This window comes from Lampetra planeri, chromosome 3 (genome assembly GCF_965212315.1).
Source record: "Lampetra planeri chromosome 3, kcLamPlan1.2.h2, whole genome shotgun sequence".
Taxonomy (NCBI): Eukaryota; Metazoa; Chordata; class Hyperoartia; order Petromyzontiformes; family Petromyzontidae; genus Lampetra; species Lampetra planeri.
Window position 1 is genome coordinate 10,032,388 of NC_136109.1, and position 20,916 is coordinate 10,053,303.

At 50.1% G+C, this 20,916-nt stretch overlaps 2 protein-coding genes across 2 annotated transcripts in view; both read left to right on the forward strand.

Annotated features, from left to right (window-relative positions):
* The window catches only part of LOC144734587 (uncharacterized), a 42,308-nt gene extending 24,325 nt beyond the window's left edge, over positions 1-17,983 (forward strand). Inside the window, exons 7-15 of the mRNA XM_078616841.1 lie at positions 1,176-1,705; positions 2,720-2,815; positions 3,769-4,525; positions 4,750-4,828; positions 8,817-8,986; positions 10,229-10,379; positions 12,749-13,286; positions 14,884-14,967; positions 16,089-17,983. Coding sequence (XP_078472967.1) covers positions 1,176-1,705; positions 2,720-2,815; positions 3,769-4,525; positions 4,750-4,828; positions 8,817-8,986; positions 10,229-10,379; positions 12,749-13,286; positions 14,884-14,967; positions 16,089-16,801 — 3,118 coding nt within the window. The 3' untranslated portion in view covers positions 16,802-17,983. The remainder of the gene's footprint in view (positions 1-1,175; positions 1,706-2,719; positions 2,816-3,768; positions 4,526-4,749; positions 4,829-8,816; positions 8,987-10,228; positions 10,380-12,748; positions 13,287-14,883; positions 14,968-16,088) is intronic.
* Positions 17,984-20,217: 2,234 nt separating this feature from the next.
* Positions 20,218-20,916, forward strand: part of LOC144717272 (kinesin-like protein KIF2A) — a 51,225-nt gene continuing 50,526 nt past the window's right edge. The window contains exon 1 of the mRNA XM_078592688.1: positions 20,218-20,468. Coding sequence (XP_078448814.1) covers positions 20,414-20,468 — 55 coding nt within the window. The 5' untranslated portion in view covers positions 20,218-20,413. The remainder of the gene's footprint in view (positions 20,469-20,916) is intronic.

Sequence of the window (20,916 nt, forward strand, 5' to 3'; positions counted from 1 at the left end):
TGACCAGGCCACTTCTGAAAGAGAGCTCTATAGCTTAGTGGACCTTACCTGGCAAATAAAAATCGTTTCCACACTGAAATACAAAATTAACGATTCATCTTAAATTTTTGGGTCCGATCGCACAAGCAAAATGTGCTTTGTAAACCCTCATGTACGTATGTTGAACATATTTCGCACTGTTAGTAGCCAATTGTGCAATTAATGCAGTTGTGTGAACAAACGGTGCCAAGAGCAATGTACAACATTTACCAACACACCAGTGACAACTTTATTCATTGGTTGTGTAGGGTGAAGGAGGGTTTACGACACATTTTACTGACGTGGTGATCTGATCCCAAAATCTATTATACATCATTATATTAGTCGCGAAAGCCTGCCCGTGTTAAATTTAATTAGTGTTGCGTTTCTCGTTTGCGTTGTGTGTTGGACTCTGTGTGTGCAGGCATGCAAAACCACAGCATGATCTTTTTAACACGTAGCAGGCTTTCGTGACCAATATTGTTCATGATAAACGTTTTTGGGTTAGATCGCGTTATCTATAAATGTGTCGTAACCCTCCACCACCCGACACGGCCAATCGGCAAAAAAAAGTGTCACGTTGACAAAAGACAAATAGTTCACTACTTTAGCCCACCGGTGTGTTGAAGAGTGAAACCACAACATTTCCAATTTTTGAGGACGACGTTTCGCTGGTAATTGCATCCAGCATCATTGGGCAATTCGCCAGAATGGTGAGGCTCTGCTCTTGCTCCCGGTCTTAAATGGCAGCCGATTGGCCGTGTCGGGTGCTGGAGGGTTACGACACATTTATAAATAACGCGATCTAACCCAACAACGTTTAATTTCGATTTAAAGCTTTCGTGACTGCAGAGATTCATCTTCTTGGTTCTTTCGGTAAAGTCACGTAGAAGGTGAATAATAAAATAATAAAACATAAAATAATTCTCACGACGTTTCGGCCACAACGCAAGCAGCCGTCTTCAGGTGGAGAACAGGTCTGTCGAGAAGGCATGTTCTCCACCTGAAGACGGCTGCTTGAGTTGTGGCCGAAACGTCGTGAGAATTATTTTATCATGTTTTATTTTTTATTATTTTATTATTCTCCTTTTACGTGACTTTACCGAAAGAACCAAGAAGACCAACAACGTTTATTATGAGCATGATCATTGATTTTTTAAAACCCCCAAACCTTCACCTTTCTTTCCACTCTCACGAACCCCACAGTGCGAGATGGAGAGTGAACCCACGATGGAGCTGCAACAGCAGGAGGACTTCCCGGCGTGGCTGGAGGCGCAGGGCGTGAACGAGGAGGTGGCCCGGGCCATGGACTCGGAGCTGGGCATCCGGGACTACGGGGTCCTGCGCGCCTGCGTCGGGGACGCGTGCCTCCGTGCCGAACTCCTGTCCACGGCGCGCGACCGCCTGCCCTTCGGCTTCTACGCCGTGCTGCGGCAGGTGGTGAAGGCCCTGCAGGGCGCCGAGCCCCACGACGGCGCCGGGACTCCGCTGTCCGGCACGCTTCGCGACGTGACGCTGGCGGGGCTCGTCGAGGTGCTGCTTGCGCTGCTCACGGGCCTGAGCCGCGAGCTGGCGCTCTCCGTGCAGAAGCTGGAGGCGGTGAGCGGTGGCGGCGCCTTTGTCGGAAGGTTCCTCGCGAAGGACGAGGACTACCAGACGGAGAGGGACGACGATGATTCGCACCACGGTGAGGTTTTAGCGGACGTGTGAAGGAATCAACGGTGGCCCGTCGGATCTTCATCGGAAATATTTGCTTATGCTGAAGGAATCCGATGAGCGAAAAAGTCATTTTTTTTTTTTACAGATGTCCGGTAGGGGCACGGGGGTTCAGAACGGTTTGTTCGTATCTTTGAAAGTTAGTAAGTCGAATGTCCGTACGTAGAGTCGTCCCTATCACTCGCCGCTGATGCTAGCCGTGACCGAGCATCGGACCACTCACACATATCCACAATCAAGTTCAAACTGCACACGGCGCGCGATTATCACGGTTTTGCGTTCTTATGTCCCCGTGTTTAATACGAATGGTAATGTAGGACGTTTGCTGTTCACGCCATTCCAGTGGTGCGAGATCATCACGAAGGAAGGCGCCGTGTTTCACATAGTCTGATTCTAGATTTGAAGCTTTCGTGACTGCAAGGATTCATATTCTTAGGTTTTTTCGGTAAAGTCACGTAGGTAAAACATTAAAATTAATAAAAGTAAAATAAAATAAAAATCACGACGTTTCGGAGGCAACACAAGCTTCCGTCTTCAGGTGGAACCGTCACAGCCACGACAGCTGTATCAAGTAAATGAGAGATTGCAGGAGCTACCAGTCCGTTTATATAATGGTTGGAGAGGGGGGAAGGGCCAAGTACAGCACACTTTTTATTCATATGGTAAGGTGAGGCTTAAGAGGGTGAGCCTTTGTTATGGAGAGGTACGGTTTGTGACTCAACCTGTGACAAGGACAAAACAACTGAACATGGTAAACTTGTAATAGTTGTCTATCAAATAAGATTGGCCAAATAAGTGTAGTTAAATCTTTTTTGCATGGTTAATCACATCTTTCCAATGATTACTCAGTTTTTAACCGTCATCACGGTTGAAATTATGTCTGTGTTTGTATATTTGTATGGCTTCGTGTACAAACCTTTGATGGTAGCCAGTCTGCCCCGTAGCGGGGCGATGCTCATGCCCTCCCTCGCTTCTCATCGTCCAGGCAACGCCGGCGACTTCTCCGACGACGACGCCGAGAGTCCAGTCCCCGAGGAGGAGGAGGAGTGCGAGTGGCGGCAGCACAGCGACAGCAGCCCAGGTGAGAGCCCAGCCCAGGTGAGAGGCCAGGTAAGAGCCCAGCCCAGGTGCTAGCCCAGGTGAGAGCCCAGCCCAGGTGAGAGCCTTGCCCAAGTGAGAGCCTAGCCCAGAGCCCAGCCCAGGTGAGAGGCCAGGTGAGAGCTCAGTCCAGGTGCTAGCCTAGGTGAGAACCCAGCCCAGGTGAGAGGCCAGGTGAGAGCCCACCTCAGGTGCTAGGCTAGGTGAGAGCCCAGCCCAGGTGCTAGCCCAGGTGAGAACCCACCTCAGGTGAGAGCCCAGCCCAGGTGAGAGCCCAGCCCAGGTGAGATCCCAGGTGAGAACTCGGTCCTGGTGAGAACCGAACCCAGGCGAGAGGCCAGGTGAGAACCCAGCCCAGGTGCTAGCCCAGGTAAGAGCCCAGCCCAGGTGAGAGCCCTGCCCAGGTGAGAGCCCTGCCCAGGTGAGATCGCAGGTGAGAGCCCAGCTCAGGTGAGATCCCAGGTGATAACTCGGTCCTGGTGATAACCTCTGATTAACAGAGTTGGCTACGTATGATGTGAAAATAGTTAAACATACATACAGAACCCAACGCCGATGACAGCCCAGCGCAGATGAGAGCCCAGCCTCGTTGGAAAACCTGCCCAGGTGAAAACACAGCCCAGGTGAGAACCCAGCCCAGGTAAGAGCCCAGCCCAGGTGAGAGCCCAGCCCAAGTGAGAACCCAGCCCAGGTGAGAACTCAGCACAGGCGAGAGCCCTGGTGAAAACCCAGCCCAGGTAAATTGTGTATCAATGAGCTCGCAGAACTGAGCACAAACAAGACAAAGAGCTGCACAAACCAGACATGAACAAAGCAAAACGATCGTCTAAAATTAAATCGCGACCATCGAATCGTGGAGAGGTGAATCGTTACACACGGTGACCTCTAACCCGAGGTGACCTCCGGCCTCCTCCGCTCCTCCTCCTCGCTGACCAGGGAAGAGCCTGGAGACCCTGTCTGGCTTCGTGCTCCCGGACGGCAGTACCCTGGAGTGCGCGCGGCAGTACTATGCTGCCTCCTCCGCCGCCGCCAAGGAGCGCAGCGCCGCCTATGGGGCCGCCCTGCAGCTGCAGCAGCTGCACCAGCAGCAGCTGCAGCAGCAGCTGCAGCAACCGCATCAACAGCCGCAGCAGAGTCAGCAGCAGCAGCACAGCGTGGACGAGATGATCGCGGCCGCAGTTGCCGCCACCGCTGCCGCCGATCCCCACCACCTCCAACACCACCAACAGCAGCAGCAGCAGGTGGAGGAGGCCGCCGCCGGCGCCGTGGCGTCGATCAGCAGCAAAGGGCGGCCGCGCACCAACCGCCCCGATGCGCTGGCGCCCGGGCGGCAGCAGTACGAGTGCCGGCAGTGCGGGCGCGAGTTTGTGCGCTCGGACGCGCTCAAAGCGCACATGCGCATCCACACGGGCGAGAAGCCGTACCGCTGCGGAGCCTGCGGCCGCGCCTTCTCGCAGAGCTCAGGGCTCAAGACCCACCAGCGGGTGCACACGGGAGAGAAGCCCTACCGCTGCGGCGTGTGCGGGCGCGTGTTCGCGCAGTGCTCGGGCCTCAAGTACCACATGCGCACGCACACGGGGGAGAAGCCCTATGTGTGCCAGGGCTGCGGCAAGAGCTTTGGCATATCGAGCCACTGCAACAGGCACCGCAAGTTGTGCCTGCTCGCCAACGCGAGGCCGGTTCACGACGAGCGGTGACGGGTCCGTCTCCCGATGGGTTTCTTTACGCGCGGTGATCATTGGGAGTCGCTCCTGAATTCGACCTTACAGAGTCGGGTTTGCCGGCAGTGCAGTGTGACGCTGAGACTAATTCCCTCTCCTCCCCCCCTCCCTCCGCCGCCCCCTTTTTCCACTGACACATCTGAGCCGAGCCAGCGCCGGGTGACTGGCGGCACGGGGTCGTTTTCCCAACTGCGAGCTGGAACCAAACCGTGCTACGTTGGCCTCGCAAGAAGTCTGTATCTGGCTTGAGGGCCAAGCTCCAGGCCGGGGCGGAAGTAAGAACACGTTCGCATATTGAATGTGATTCATACAAAAATCGCTGTGGACTTTGTTCCATTCGCGAGTGTTGCAGTCCCACGAGCCGGTGCTCGATTTACTGACCCCCGAAGGGATGATCACGGTGATAACGACGAAGATGATGACGACGTTGGTGACGACGATGAGGGTGAGCCGACCCTTGCCGCAGGATCTCAACTCGCAACCTTGAGGTCTTGAGGCTGCTGCTCCGTACAAATGGAACCGTGTCAATGTATGCATCCTGTACGTGTGTGCGTGCTAAACAAAACTCTTTTTTATTTTATCAGGTAAGGCCCACTGAGCTATTTTTAAATCCTTTATATTAAGTTTGCTTGCTTGCTTAGGACCGTGCAAATCTTTCGGTCGTTTTTTAACCCACTTCCCGTGATCCAATCGAGCTGACATTTTGCACACAGACTCGTTGTGCGTGACAATTAATGTTCGTGAAAATTTTTTTCCAAAATTTTACACTGTTTAGGGAAAAATATATTTAATTACCAATTGCTTAATGGTGCAATGCAATCATCTGACCCATAGGTGGCAGCCATCTCAAGCCAGAGGACGAGAGGACTCTAGCCGCCACGCATATAAAGGATTTATAGTGAAAAACGTTGTTTTTACGGGTTATACTTGTTCACAATCGACTTGGCCACAAATGATAGCTCAACGAAGTGGCTTAACACGTGGAAATTTATCACAGCCAGCTACTCCTAACGCATATTAATTCTAAATGTGGAGGGGAAACCCGGAAGATCTGGAGAAATATCCACACCACCCCTGGATTAACATGCAAACTCCAAATATACAGGCGTCGGTGCCGGGATCGAACTCGTGACCTATTTGCCAGGCGAGGCAGATAACATTTCTCCACTGGTACATACAGTCAGTCATGCATTGATGTAGCTATGGGTATGACTGCAGTTCCCGTGATGGTTTATGCTCCGTTGACGAGATCGGCAAGGTAGTTTACCATCTCGCAAAGCGATCTGATCGGAGGCGAGTGTGAACGTGGGTCATTTTCTACTCTTCCCAGAGGTGGTGTATTTATTTAACTGAGTGGGGGGGGGGGGGGGGGAGACCTTAGGTCCCTGTTGGGAGTCAGGATGTGAAGACGACTACTATTTTTAAAGCGTCCCGCGTAATCGGTCACAATTTTAAGCCGATTGCTCAACGGAATCGTTGTACATTGTGTTTTTTGTTGAGCGGTTACAAGGTGGGTAGTCTAGGCCATGGACAAGTGGCCGCTAATTTATAACAAGCATAAATGGGTTCAGCATTTACACCATTGGAGCCTCATTTGCCAGTAAAAAATATGATAATTGTTTTTGACCCTTTTATCTGGCAACAAAACTGACACCTTTTTTACAAGGAGTCATGTTTGCACCTTTTGGCGTCATCTGGTCCAACACCATGTGAAACTAGGCTCTAAGGAAAGCTGTCTCGGGTGTGGACCAATCAACTTCAAGGACAGTGCATACATTATCAGAGTAATGATTTTTTTTGTATTATGACTGCAGGTATTGTGGTCTATGCAAACATGACTCCTTGTAAAAAAAAGGTGTCAGTTTTGTTGCCAGATAAAAGGGTAAAAAACGAATTATCATAAATGGGTTCATCGTTGATTATAGCATGAAGGTACCCAGTGGTATTGGTTTATGAAGGCAATGCTTGCTTATGAGTGTCACTGAAATTGAACAGATTCAAGGGCATCTGTGATAGTGCAACCAGTGGCATTCGTTTGAGTTCAAACCTTGCTGATGGACTCCGTTATGGTAACATTACGAATCACGTGTTTGGCAGTTGCTGCGTTTTATGTGTGCAACAACGACAAAAACATCATACCGATGTATTCGTAACTAAAATCAGGGGAAATTGCCAAGGCCATTTCGTTCAAGATATGAATCTAGCTCTTTAACAGCTCGCATCCTCGTATTTTTTTAAAATGTAAATGTTGGAAGTAAAACTTTCTAAACGAGAAGCGTTTGTTTTCAGAAGAATGGTCGGGCTACGTGGCTATGTCGTCGGTATGGTTAAACATTCCGCTTAGCCTCCAGTGTTTTTAAGTTACGTGTCTTTTTTGAAAAATAACACATTCTTGCGGAAGGAGCTGGTAGGAACGTTGGGTTGCTCGGTCAATGGCCAGGGTCAACGGCGGCGTGGTGTATTCCGCAAATATGCCCGACTGTGAGGGCGGGCACAAGCCGGCGTGAGTAGGTTAAACGTTGAGTTTTATAAGGGCACCACGGGGTGACCAGCCCCTCCCCACCCAGCCCCACCCCTCCCACCCCCCACCCAGCCCCACCCTCCCCTCCCCACCCAGCCCCTCCCCACCCTCCCTACCCAGCCCCTCCCCACCCTCCCCTCTCCACCCAGCCCCACCCCTCCTATTTTTGGATGCACGACGGACGGACGGACACAATAATCCCCTGTGGGCTGGTGTAACCAGGAGGTTCCTACCAGTAAAAATTGTTTACTATTGCTTGTCTAACACGACGTGAATTGCAAAGACGCGATGTTTACATGGGTGCAACTCATGAACGACCGATGTCGACTAAACTTGATCTTCATTTTGATTTAAAGCTTTCGTGACTGCAGGGATTCATATTATTGGTTCTTTCGGTAAAGTCACGTAGAAGGGAAACAATAAAATAATAAAAATATAAAACAATGAAAAATTTTCACGACATTTCGTTTGCAACACAAGCAATCATCAGGTGTGAAAACCACGAAAAAATAGTGGCGGTTTTTTCTTAGTTTAATTTTTAAAACGCCACTTTTTTTTCAACACAAGCAATCATTATAAGGTGTGAAAACCTCGGAAAAAAGTGGCGTTTTTTTCTTAAACTAAACTAAGAAAAAACGCCACTTTTTTTTTTCTTCAAATTTTCTTGCCGTGGTTTTCACACCTGATGATGATTGCTTGTGTTGCAATCGAAACGTCGTGAGAATTTTTATTGTTTTATATTTTTTTTATTTCATTGTTTCCCTTCTACGTGACTTTACCGAAATAACTCGTAAAAATAGCAATGGTTTTGCTTCTTTTGTTAGAAGGTCGACTTGTGTTTTGTTTTGGTTCGACTTCAGACTGACAGCTGTATTGATGGATTGCATGCTGTTACCCAGCGATGTGCATATGTGTGTGTGGTCACCCATTCACCTGCATTGTGAAGTCTCCTGTTCAGATGTAAATGGCAATACTAAATAAATATGACGACGGCGGTGGTGGTGGTGGTGATGATGTTGGTTGTGTTGGCGAAAAGATTGAAGAGCCATACATTACACCGAGATCAATATTTATTAAAATCTACGCTTCAAAGTCGTCACCAACTCTGGGGCCGTCCATAAATGACGTCACGCACCTGGGGGGGGGGGTCAGACATTTGTGATGGGGGGGGGGAGAAATGTGACGTCACATCAAAATGCGCAACTTTAAATAAATATAGACAACACGTTCTACTTAATTAAATATACTTTTTTTATATAAATGTTTTCTCCTACAACATCAGAGTGCAGCGGCACATTAAATACGCACTACAATGACAATAGTTTAAAGCGATTTGAAGCATATTCTTGGTTCTTTCGGTAAAGTCACGTAGAAGGGAAATAATAAAACAATAAAATTCTCACGACAGCTGTGATTTTCACACCTGATGATGATTGCTTGTGTTGCAATCGAAACGTCGTGAGAATGTTATTGTTTAATTTGTATTATTTTATTATTTCCTTTCTACGTGACTTCACCGAAAGAACCAAGAATATGAATCCCTGCAGTCACGAAACCTTTAAATCGAAAAATGCCCAATGAGTCTACACGTGTAGATGGGTGGAAATGTGTTTTTTCACTTGAAACTCTCCCCTAGGTTCAGTAGAGACACTCTTAGGGTGTTCCATGGCTGTTAACCTTTATGATCCTACTGCCTTTTTATTCGTCGTGAATTAAACTCAAAATGTATTTTTCCTAAAAAGTATGAGTGCCGGCAGTGCGGGCGCGAGTTTGTGCGCTCGGACGCGCTCAAAGCGCACATGCGCATCCACACTGGCGAGAAGCCGTACCGCTGCGGAGCCTGCGGCCGCGCCTTCTCGCAGAGCTCCGGGCTCAAGACCCACCAGCGGGTGCACACGGGAGAGAAGCCCTACCTAAAAGCATGTTTTATTTTGGGGGGGGGGGGGGGGGCAGAGCGTTGTGACGTCATTTGAGGAGGGGGGGGGGTCTGACTTTTTGTGACGCCGTGTGACGAAGGGGGTGGGGGGCGGTCAAAAAAATCGTCCAAAATCACGTGACGTCATTTAGGAACGGCCCCTCTGCCGATGGAGATGGCAGAGCAACCACGACAATTTCACATTCAGGTGGTCAGACCAGGCAACCGCGCTCGGAGCAGCAGCGGCAGCAGTTGACTGCTTCGTATCGGTGTGGATCGGGGCATCGGCGGTCCCGTTACACGTGGTACGATCTGTTCTGGATGACCACATTGGGAAGCTGCTGGAGAGGTTTTTTTTTACTGGTAGGAACCTCCTGGTTACACCAGCCCACAGGGGATTATTGTGTCCATCCGTCCGTCTTGCAGGGAGGGGCTGGGTGGGGAGGGAGGGGCTGGGTGGGGAGGGTGGGGCTGGGTGGGGGGTGGCTGTGGGGAGGGTGGGGAGGGGCTGGGTGGGGAGGGTGGGGCTGGGTGGAAAGGGGAGGGTGGGGGGGGGGGCTGGGTGGGGAGGGTGGGGCTGGTGGAAAGGGGAGGGTGGGAGGGGCTGGGTGGGGAGGGGCTGGTCACCCCGTGGTGCCCTTATAAAACTCAACGTTTAACCTACTCACGCCGGCTTGTGCCCGCCCTCACAGTCGGGCATATTTGCGGAATACACCACGCCGCCGTTGACCCTGGCCATTGACCGAGCAACCCAACGTTCCTACCAGCTCCCTCCACAGCAGGAATGTGTTAATATTTGTAATTTTCCACTGACCCAACGTGGTGAAGTATGGTCAGATAACCCACCGTTGTCAATCCAGCAGTGGATTTTCGAAGGATCGTGGAATTATTACGGTGCGGTCGCTCGAATCTGTTTCAACTGCCCCCATAATTACATTGTGACCCCTTCTCCGATTCGAGATCTGACATTGATGACACACACACACCCCCCTCGCTGTCTCTGCGTTACATTTCAAATCACGAACGGAGCTCATCATCACCCCCAAAGAAAAAACATTTATTAAAAAGTATTTTTAATTAAGTAGAACGTGTTGCCTATATTTATTCAAAGTTGCGCTTTTAGATGTGACGTCACATTTCTCAAACACCCCCCCCTCGTCACACATCGTCACAAATGTCTGACCCCACCCCCTTAGGTGCGTGACGTCATTTATGGACGTGCTCCCCCCCCACCCCAAGTGCAACAACACCGGGGGCTGACGGCGCAAATCGCCGCGGTCCCCCAGCCTCGCGCACGGCGGAATCGGCGGCCGGGGAAACGCGAAGCTGCGTCCGCGACGCGTGGAGATCAACACGCGGACGACGACGAGGAGTTTACGAGGTTCATGAGGTTGATGATGTTCATGGGGAGTTGATGAGGTTCATGGGGAGTTGACGAGGTTAATGGGGTTCATGGGGAGTTGAGGTTAATGGGGTTAACGTGGAGTTGACGAGGTTAATGAAGTTAACGGGGAGTTGACGCGGTTAATGAGGTTAACGGGGAGTTGATCAGGTTAATGGGGAGTTGATGAGGTTCATGGGGAGTTGACGAGGTTAATGGGGTTAACGGGGAGTTGATGAGGTTCATGGGGAGTTGATAAGGTTAATGGGGTTAACGTGGAGTTGACGAGGTTAATGTAGTTAATGGGGAGTTGACGAGGTTAATGAGGTTCATGGGGAGTTGATGAGGTTAATGAGGTTCATGGGGAGTTGATGAGGTTAATGGAGTTAATGGGGAGTTGATGAGGTTCATGGAGAGTTGAGGTTAATGGGGTTAATGGAGAGTTGACGAGGTTAATGGGGTTAATGGAGAGTTGACGAGGTTAATGAGGTTCATGGGGAGTTGATGAGGTTAATGAGGTTCATGGGGAGTTGATGAGGTTCATGGGGAGTTGACGAGGTTCATGGGGAGTTGACGAGGTTAATGGGGTTCATGGGGAGTTGAGGTTAATGGGGTTAACGTGGAGTTGACGAGGTTAATGAAGTTAACGGGGAGTTGACGCGGTTAATGAGGTTAACGGGGAGTTGATCAGGTTAATGGGGAGTTGATGAGGTTCATGGGGAGTTGACGAGGTTAATGGGGTTAACGGGGAGTTGATGAGGTTCATGGGGAGTTGATAAGGTTAATGGGGTTAACGTGGAGTTGACGAGGTTAATGTAGTTAATGGGGAGTTGACGAGGTTAATGAGGTTCATGGGGAGTTGATGAGGTTAATGAGGTTCATGGGGAGTTGATGAGGTTAATGGAGTTAATGGGGAGTTGATGAGGTTCATGGAGAGTTGAGGTTAATGGGGTTAATGGAGAGTTGACGAGGTTAATGGGGTTAATGGAGAGTTGACGAGGTTAATGAGGTTCATGGGGAGTTGATGAGGTTAATGAGGTTCATGGGGAGTTGATGAGGTTCATGGGGAGTTGACGAGGTTCATGGGGAGTTGACGAGGTTAATGGGGTTCATGGGGAGTTAATGAGGTTAACGGGGAGTTGACGAGGTTAATGTGGTTAACGGGGGGTTGACGAGGTTAATGAGGTTCATGGGGAGTTGATGAGGTTCATGGGGAGTTGATGAGGTTCATGGGGAGTTGACGAGGTTAATGGGGTTCATGGGGAGTTAATGAGGTTAACGGGGAGTTGATGTGGTTAATTAGGTTAACGGGGAGTTGATGAGGTTAATGAGGTTAACGGGGAGTTGACGAGGTTAATGAGTTTAACGGGGAGTTGACGAGGTTAATGGGGTTCATGGGGAGTTAATGAGGTTAACGGGGAGTTGACGAGGTTAATGGGGTTAACGGGGAGTTAATGAGGTTAACGGGGAGTTGATGAGGTTAATGGGGTTAACGGGGAGTTGAGGTTAACGAGGTTAACGGGGAGTTGACGAGGTTAATGAGGTTCATGGGGAGTTGATGAGGTTCATGGGGAGTTGACGAGGTTAATGGGGTTCATGGGGAGTTAATGAGGTTAACGGGGAGTTGATGAGGTTAATGGGGTTAACGGGGAGTTGAGGTTAACGAGGTTAACGGGGAGTTGACGAGGTTAATGAGGTTCATGGGGAGTTGACGAGGCTCAAAAACATCATTCCGCTTTGTAAATCTGGCTCACGCGAATTAGGCGGAATTGCTTTCGCCGCATTTCTGCGCAAAAATGCCGGAGTTCTACAACAAGTGCTGATGTGAACTCTTCCAGGAATTTGGGTTCTAGATGTTGTTCTATGCTGCAGTGCAGTGGCCACATTGTCTCGCCGTGAATTTAAAGCCTCTTTTTTTCTTTCCTCTTCTCATTAACGAAGCTTCAAATTCACGTCGAGGCAACCATCCCAAGATATTTTATCTACCGACAGAGGTGGTTGCTGGCGAAAGTTGTCGGGACATTTTTTTTAAACTCTCATAGCCCTGATGCCTATAGCAGAAATAGAACACACAGCAACAGGTGAATAAAAAAAAGGCTAATTGCAAAACAAATAATTTAAAAATGAAAAAAATGAACGTCTATTCGTTTTTGCGGTTGAATCTTTGAGTTTGTTTCCACCAGCTGTAGTGTAAGCAAGCAATTATAGCGCTTGCAGTTTACCTTAACTTGAACTTCTGTCACACCGCATGTATCCAATTGTGCTAATCAGAGGTGTGGGAGGACAAACTGAACTCAAAACGCAGCTCACCTTGAACTGAAATAACCCTGAGAAGCCTGAAATTAAGCAATTCAATCTCCCGTGGTCCTGTCATCCAGTCGACAACGATGGCGTGTGCGGTGTCCGCTGTCCCTCCTGCCACCGCTCACCCTGCTCTGGAGCCGAGCGGGGACTTCCCGGCGTGGCTGGAGGCGCAGGGCGTCAACGCGGAGGTGGCCCGGGCCATGGACTCGGAGCTGGGCATCCGGGACTACGGGGTCCTGCGTGCCTGCGTCGGGGACGGCCTCGTGCGTGCCGAGCTGCTGGCCGCGGCGCGCGACCGCCTGCCCTTCGGTTTCTACGCCGTGCTGCGGCAGGTGGTGAAGGCCCTCCGGGGCGCCGAGCCCCACGACGGCGCCGGGACGCCGCGCTGGGACGACGCCGCCGCTGCCGCCAGCAACGCCTCCTCCTCTCCTGGAGACGTGACGCGGGGAGGCCTGGTGGACGTGCTGCTCGCGCTGTTGAGTGGCTTGAGCCGGGAGCTGCTGCTGTTCGTGCGGAGGTTGGGAACTGTGGAAGGAGTGGGATACGTGGAGGATTTTGTGACGGATGATGGGGGTCACCATCCGGCCGAAGAGGATCAGCACAACAGCCACTGTGAGTTTTTATTTTATTTTAGAGGGGAGGAGGTGTGGCCGGGTTAGCTGAGGCGGTGGCACTGCTGAGATTTGGCATTGGAATCCAAGATTTGGCCACCTGTGATTAAATCACATGGGTTGGACCAGATGACGCCAAAAGGCGCCTTTTGGCGTCATCTGGTCCAACACCATGTGAGACTAGGCTCTAAGGAAAGCTGTCTCGGGTGTGGACCAATCAACTTCAAGGACAGTGCACATTATCAGAGTTATGTTTTTTGTTTGCATTATGACTGCAGGTATTGTGGTCTATGCAAACATGACTCCTTGTAAAAAAAGGTGTCAGTTTTGTTGCCAGATAGAAGGGTAAAAAACCAATTATCAGTTCAGGGTTAGTTTTATCTATGGGACCCTTTTTTTTCTTGTGTAATAGGCATCTATTTGGTGGTTGAACATCTTAATAGCTGTATTCATGCCAGATAGGGCAAAGCCTTTTTTTATATATATATTACTAGCTTTACTACCCGGCTTCGCCCGAGACTTGGATTCTTGTCTTGGAGTGAGGGGAGGGGTGCGTGACGTCAGCAGGCACACTGCGTGACGCTGCCGCATGCGGGTGACATCACAGATGTGACGTCACCGCGCACTTGCCGTGCAAAATACAATATATCCATTATTGCGCCCCCCCCCCCCCCCGAAAATAAATAGTAAAGTCATTTTTTTTCCTTTTTGCATTGTGTACAGTCTGGAAACTACCCACATGCCAAATTTCAAGTTTGTTGCATGTCGGGAAGTATGCTAAACATTTCGAACAGACACAAACATTCACAAATTTCCCTTTTATATATATAGATTCAATACAAGTTTGCTTATATAAATAAAATACATGTTGTTTTAGAGATAACTCTAAAACACAGCAGTATGTGTATCCACACATACACATCTAGGGTAGATGTTCACAGCAGACAAGGTTCTAATTTACGGGCGAACGGAAGCAGCGTGGAGCTCTTTCGGGAAAACTGAATTGGATCGTGAACGGTAAGCGTGCTGGCGGGCCCAAAGAAGACGGTTGCGGTCTGTGTGTCCGTGCGCGCTCCCAGCTGTGACTTACGGACCCGAAACGCGCAAACGCTGACAAATTAAATGGATCAAGAGTTGAGAAGCACGCAAGAAAGAGCAAGGAGAATTTCACGCTTCGAATTACGCCGAGGGAGACTTGGAAGGGAGGGGGCCGTGTGGATCGTGGAACGATTGCAAATCAACGACCGTGTTTGTTGAATATTGCGAGAAGAGAGAGTGGGCTCAAGCCAGTGGACCGTTGCCAGAAGGGGTGATGGCCATCGGTTATGACTGGTGACGGAATAGCAGCCAAGGGACAGACGGAACGATGAAATCAGTTCGTGCGCAGTCGATGATTTTTAGCATCCCAATGGCGTAGGGAAGACTTAATCCACCAATGGATAGTTCATGGCTGAAGATGGTGAGGAACATTAGATCGTGAGATTGGCACTCTTAACCATACCAGCCGGATATTATTGGTTATTCTACTTCCAATTTAGTCCTAAATGTGTGGCAGACCCCTGTACTTATGACGCGTGCCCGGACTGTGTGCCTTTCAGGTAACTTGGGTGAATTTACCGATGCTGAGGAACCGTGGACCCCGGTACAAGGAGCTGAGGGTCCGGACAGCCAGGAGCCCGCAGGTGAGTGTGGCCGGACGCTGGGTCAGTGTGGGCGATGGGCATGGGCGGGAAGAGTTGAGTGAACAAAACTATCACTTTGGCAAAAAAAACATTTTTCTTGGTTCTTTCGGTAAAGTCACGTAGAAGGGAAATAATAAAATAATAAAAATAAAGCATAATAAGAATTATTTTATTATAATAAGAATTATTTTATTATGTTTTATTTTTATTTTATTACTTCCCTTCTACGTGACTTTACCGAAAGAACCAAGAAGATGAATCCCTGCAGTCACGAAAGCTTTAAATCGAAAAAAAACATTACTAAGCTGCAGCGTGTACAAAGTCCTTTGGCACGTGTCGTGACAGGTACTGCAAGATCGTGTCCGTCCAGTGTTCGCCGAGCTGAATTGGCTTCTGGCTGCCGAGCAAATACATTGTGAGGTCGCACTCATTAAGCGCAAAGTGCTTGCCACAAATTAACCACAATATCTTGCTGATCTCATCAAGGAGCACGCAAACTCCAGTCATCCTCGCAGCAGCGTCTTTTGGCTAGCCATTGAACAAGGACGGTGGTGACCGAATCATGCACTTTCATATGCGCTGGTTCTGCGGCCGTCTGGAATGCTCTTCCTTCCGATATTAGGAAGCGACTGGAGCTATGCAATTTTAAATATAAATTGAAAACGAATTTCTTAAGAACTGCTTTTGTGTTTAGTCTGTTGTCCTTCCCCCGCACCTCCGGTTAGCTTGGTTGACTACATACGATGCATACATACATACAAACAAGACAGCCTGAGTGACGTAGGTTGAATTTGCAAGCCTCTCCCTGTGTTGTTCATCCCTGCCATAGATATCAACCGCACGAGTGACTCCAGCCTCAGGGCTCGAACCTAGGTACTCAGAAGGTGCAGGCTCGGTGCCTGACATGGACATAGCCTCCTTAAACAGGGAGAAGCAGTCGGCCACAAGACTTACACGGTGCTGGTTGAATACCAGGACATAAACCCAGGGGCCTCGGTAGCCCTGGCTGTGTGTCCAGACACAGGCATCGGCAACATTGACGAGCCGACGTGCAATGTAGTATCTGCTATGACTAACGTACGCTACCTATAAACCTTAAGGGAGCGTCCTCTCTCGTGCAGAACCTCTGGGAGGCCACTCCGAATTCTTCATCGAAGACGGCGCGGTGCAGCCCAAAGTCGCCATTAAGATCGAAGAACTCTCCGAGGATTCTACCGCCACCGCCGCCGCCACCATCCCCGCCACCGCCGCGGTAATTGACGACACGAAAGCCGCCGTTCGATGCTGCGCTGAGCCACAAGACTGGCACGAGTCGACCCTCCCGGTGAAATGCTCACCGGATTGCTCGCCAGGACGAGGGCTCCCCGCCGACAGTGGCCACCGTCGCGACAGCCCGGCGGCGGCGGCGTGGCCGTCGGTGGCGGTCACCGCGGCGGCAGCGGCAGGCGTCGCGCCCTCGGCAACAGCGACGGCGGCAACGGCGGTGCGTGAGCGCCCCTTCCGTTGCGACGTGTGCAGCCGCGCGTTCGCGGAGTACTCCAACTACCGGCGGCACACCCGTACGCACACGGGCGAACGACCCTACCGGTGCGAGGCGTGCGGCCGCGCCTTCTCCAAGCGCAGCAACATGAAGAGGCACCAGCGCAGCCACAAAGGCGAGAAGCCGTTCGGCTGCGACGTGTGTGCCCAAGGATTCACGCGACTCTGCAACCTCAAGGTGCACCTGCTGAAGCACGCCGGGGAGGGGGGTGCGCAGCGCTCTAAGGAAGCGAAGAGCCCGCTCCACTGCGATGGCGGATGGGAGATTCAGAACTCCTCTTTTGCTACCGCGTAGGTTTTTAAGCGGTTGCACGGCGGGGCTCTCTCGTTGCGTTTTCGGGGGTCGTCCCTCCAGCGCGTGTCGTTTGATATTTGCGAAAGAAACTCTCGGCGCGTGGAGCACAACGGCAGACCGTCATGCCGAACGTTAGTGATACAACCAGAAAACGTATCGGAGAACTAACGCCTCTTGTAAAATTTTTATATTTTTGTCTTGTTTCCCCAAATTGATTTGTCGAACGGGTGCCACTGTTCATGTTAGATAATGGCCCGTGGAAGCGGATATATTGTCGTAGGCAGGCAATCAGGCATCTATTGTTACACTCTTCATACATAAGTTGAACCTTGCGTGTGAGAGTCAATCATTTGCGATTCATGCAAGTGTTACGCGAAAGGTACACTTACATCACGTTTAGGCTATAACGGCGAGAAAAACGGCAAGAAAAACGGCAAACGAGTGAGAAAAACATCTAGATGTTAAAAACGAGGCAAAGAAATTCCATAATTCTGGAAATGATTTAAACCCCCGATTTGGGATAATTTATCTAATAGCTGGGGTTGCGTTTGAGAGGGTGGAATTATTACATGGCTAGATAATATCTTTTAGCGAACCATCAAACAAAGATGGTCGTTGCATCGCGCGCTTTCAGATGCGCTTCTGCGGCCGTCTGGAAAGCTCTTCCGGTATTAGGAAGCCACTGGGTGCTATGCACTTTTAAAGCATCGAGATTGAAAACTAATTTCTTTAGAGCTGCCGTTTGTGTTTGGTTTGTTGTCCTTTCCCTGAACCTCCGATTAGCAGTTGGCTACGTACGGTGCGAAAGAAGTTGAACATATATACAAGAGGGTGATGGATAAGGGAAATTCTACTGGAACATTATAGAATTGAAAGGATAATCATATTTCAGGGCATTACGGATGTAGAATTCAGGATTCATCGTTTTGCTTTATATATTTTACATTTTTCGCAGGAATTTGCCAAATTTTTTTATTGCATTTTTATCCAGAACCCCTAGTTGATTGCCATTTTTACAAAACTTTCAGAATCAGAATATTGATTTACTTGGTATGTTCGGATGTCAAAACATAAACAATTCAGGAGGTTTACGATATACACCACGTTGTAGCCTCGTGGAGATCTGTGTTTATTTAATTTAGAATTTCTTCCGTTCCCTCATTAAATACTTGTTTACGTATGCGTGGTGTGTGTGTGTGTACTTTTGTTTATGCAGTTTCATAAATGCTAACGACGGTAAATGGTTCCACGAAACCAGTCTCTAAGAGATTTGGTCGTTCAGCGAATATAGGAAATACACGTTAAACGGTTAAAGGCTTAATTCTTGGCATCGAAAGTTCCCCTTTTTCATCCAAACAAACGTAATTTATAATATTTAAACAATATATATTAATAGATAAAGATACATTATAAACAGATATTTTTTTAAAACATGGTTAATTGATGAATTCATATTTACTGTACCTACAACAGGGGAATAGTCGGTAAGCGATTAGTCGTTAACAGGGGTTATATTGTACAGTACTATACACTACACTAATATACACTACACTATACACTGCAGTATGCATTACTATACACTACACTAATATACACCACTATACACTGCAATATGCATTACTATACACTACACTATACACTACTATATACTACACTATACACTGCACTATACATTACTATATACACTAATATATACTACACTACTATATACTACACTAAACTACACTATACACTACACATTTTGCACTATGGAGGCTCGTCGTTAACAGGGAGTGGTCGTTAAGAGGGGTTATAGTGTCCAGTACTATACACGACTACTATATACTACACAATACACTACATTACTATACACTACACATTGGCCTCTATGGAATCTTTGTCGTTAAGGGGAAGAATTGTTAACAGGGGCTGGTCGTTAAGATCGGTTCTACTGTCCAGTACTATACACTACACTATATACTACACAATACACTACATTATACTGGTAGGAACCACCTGGTTACACCAGCCCACAGGGGATTATTGTGTCCGTCCGTTCGTCGTGTATCCAAAAATGGGAGGGGGGGGCTGGGTGGAGAGGGGAGGGGCTGGGTGGGGGGTAGGAGGGGTGGGGCTGGGTGGAGAGGAGAGGGTGGGGAGGGTGGGATGGGTGGGAAGGGGCTGGATGGGGCTGGGTGGGGGGTGGGAGGGGTGGGGCTGGGTGGGGAGGGGCTGGTCACCCCGTGGTGCCCTTATAAAACTCAACGTTTAACCTACTCACGCCGGCTTGTGCCCGCCCTCACAGTCGGGCATATTTGCGGAATACACCACGCCGCCGTTGACCCTGGCCATTGACCGAGCAACCCGACGTTCCTACCAGCTCCCTCCGCAAGAATGTGTTTTGTTGGCAGCATCTATATCCATAATACAATGGTTTTTGGGGGGGGGGGAGGGGGTTAGATCGTGTAGATATTTAAATGTGTCGTTAAACCCGCCACCACCCGACACAGCCAATTGTGTAAGGTTTTCCACGTAAACATCTCCATATCTGGGTCCCGCTTACTGGAATGCCGCGCGATGACGTCATCCGACGCTTTCACCTTTTCGCGTGACGTCACATTACATTACCGTCACCCGCGAGCCCTTTCAAAGCGCCGCGATGACGCCACCGCCGTGCGCGATGACGTCACACGACGTGGGGGGGGTGGGGCGCGCGCGACCGTTGTTCCCGCAACGTCATCACGCAGCCGCTGTGCGTGACGACGTCACGAAGGGGTGGGGGGGGGAGGCGCGCGACCGTTGTTCCCGCAACGTAATCACGCAGCCGCCGTGCGCGATGACGTCACGAAGGGGTGGGGGGGATGCGCGCGACCGTTGTTCCCGCAACGTCATCACGCAGCCGCCGTGCGCGATGACGTCACGAAGGGGTGGGGGGGGATGCGCGCGACCGTTGTTCCCGGAACGTCATCACGCAGCCGCCGTGCGCGATGACGTCACGACGAGGTGGTGGGGGGGGATGCGCGCGAATCAATATTGAGCCACCGTTTAACATTGCACGAACAGACGAAAGTTTAATATGAAATCCCATTAAACGATACACACGATTAAAGAATAAACGAACAGACCAAAGTTGATTCCATAATAATCGTACTACTAACAACATAACATCACGTCCGCGTGCGTGCGTGATGACGCAGGCGCGCGCGCCCGCGTGCGTGCGTAATGACGCAACGCGCGCGATTCGCGTGCGTGCGTGATGACGCAACGCGCGCGGCTCGCGTGCGTGCGTGATGACGCAGGCACGCGCGGCCCGCGTGCGTGATGACGCAATGCGCGCGCGGCACGCGTGCGTGATGACGTACGAGGGGGGGGAGTAGTTTGTTGGGAGGTGCCACAAGTGATCCTCCCATAAGGCCGCTAAGTTTAAAAAAGGAACCGGCAGAGAGAGACGCTGAGCAGCGGTGGCGGCGGTGGTGGTTGTTGTCTGTGGGTTTGTGTGGAGTTGGTAGAGGTCGGACAAACGCCCCCTTCAACCAACTTCTTCGTCGTCGTTGTTGTGTTTTATTTTTAGGTGCCCCCTTCTTTTTTTTGGTCGATTTTCTTTTAATTTTCGTTCGAGAGTGAAGCCCAGCAATGGCCACGAAAGGAGTCGAGGTCGGCATGGTGCTCATGATCAATAGGAGCGACGGTGAGAGGGTGGGGTGGGTGGGTGGATTGTTGGTGGAGATTGTTGTTGTTTGCGAGTGGGGTTTTTCAAAAGAGCGGCGCCGCCTCCAGAAAAACCAAAAAACGTGTTGGGAGACATGCAAAGACAAAGATCCCCCGTGTAGCCTGTAACAGACTGCAGGGGCAAGTGCTGTTAGCGAGCAGCAGCTATGAAGGCCGGCACTGTGGCACCACGAGGAGGGCGTGGGTGACCAGCACCACCACACCCGGCCGCCTTTGTCTCTCCCAGTGGCGGTGTTTGCTACACCACCGCAGCAGGTACTCATTTGAGGCCGAGTCGACCTAGGGGGGAGGCCAAGGACCCGGTGCTGTTGGCCGTGGGCTGGAGTCGAACTCTGTAAGCCGGGTTCATAGCGCTAACAACTTCACTGCCGTTCCCCATACAGAGACACACATGGACACATCGTATT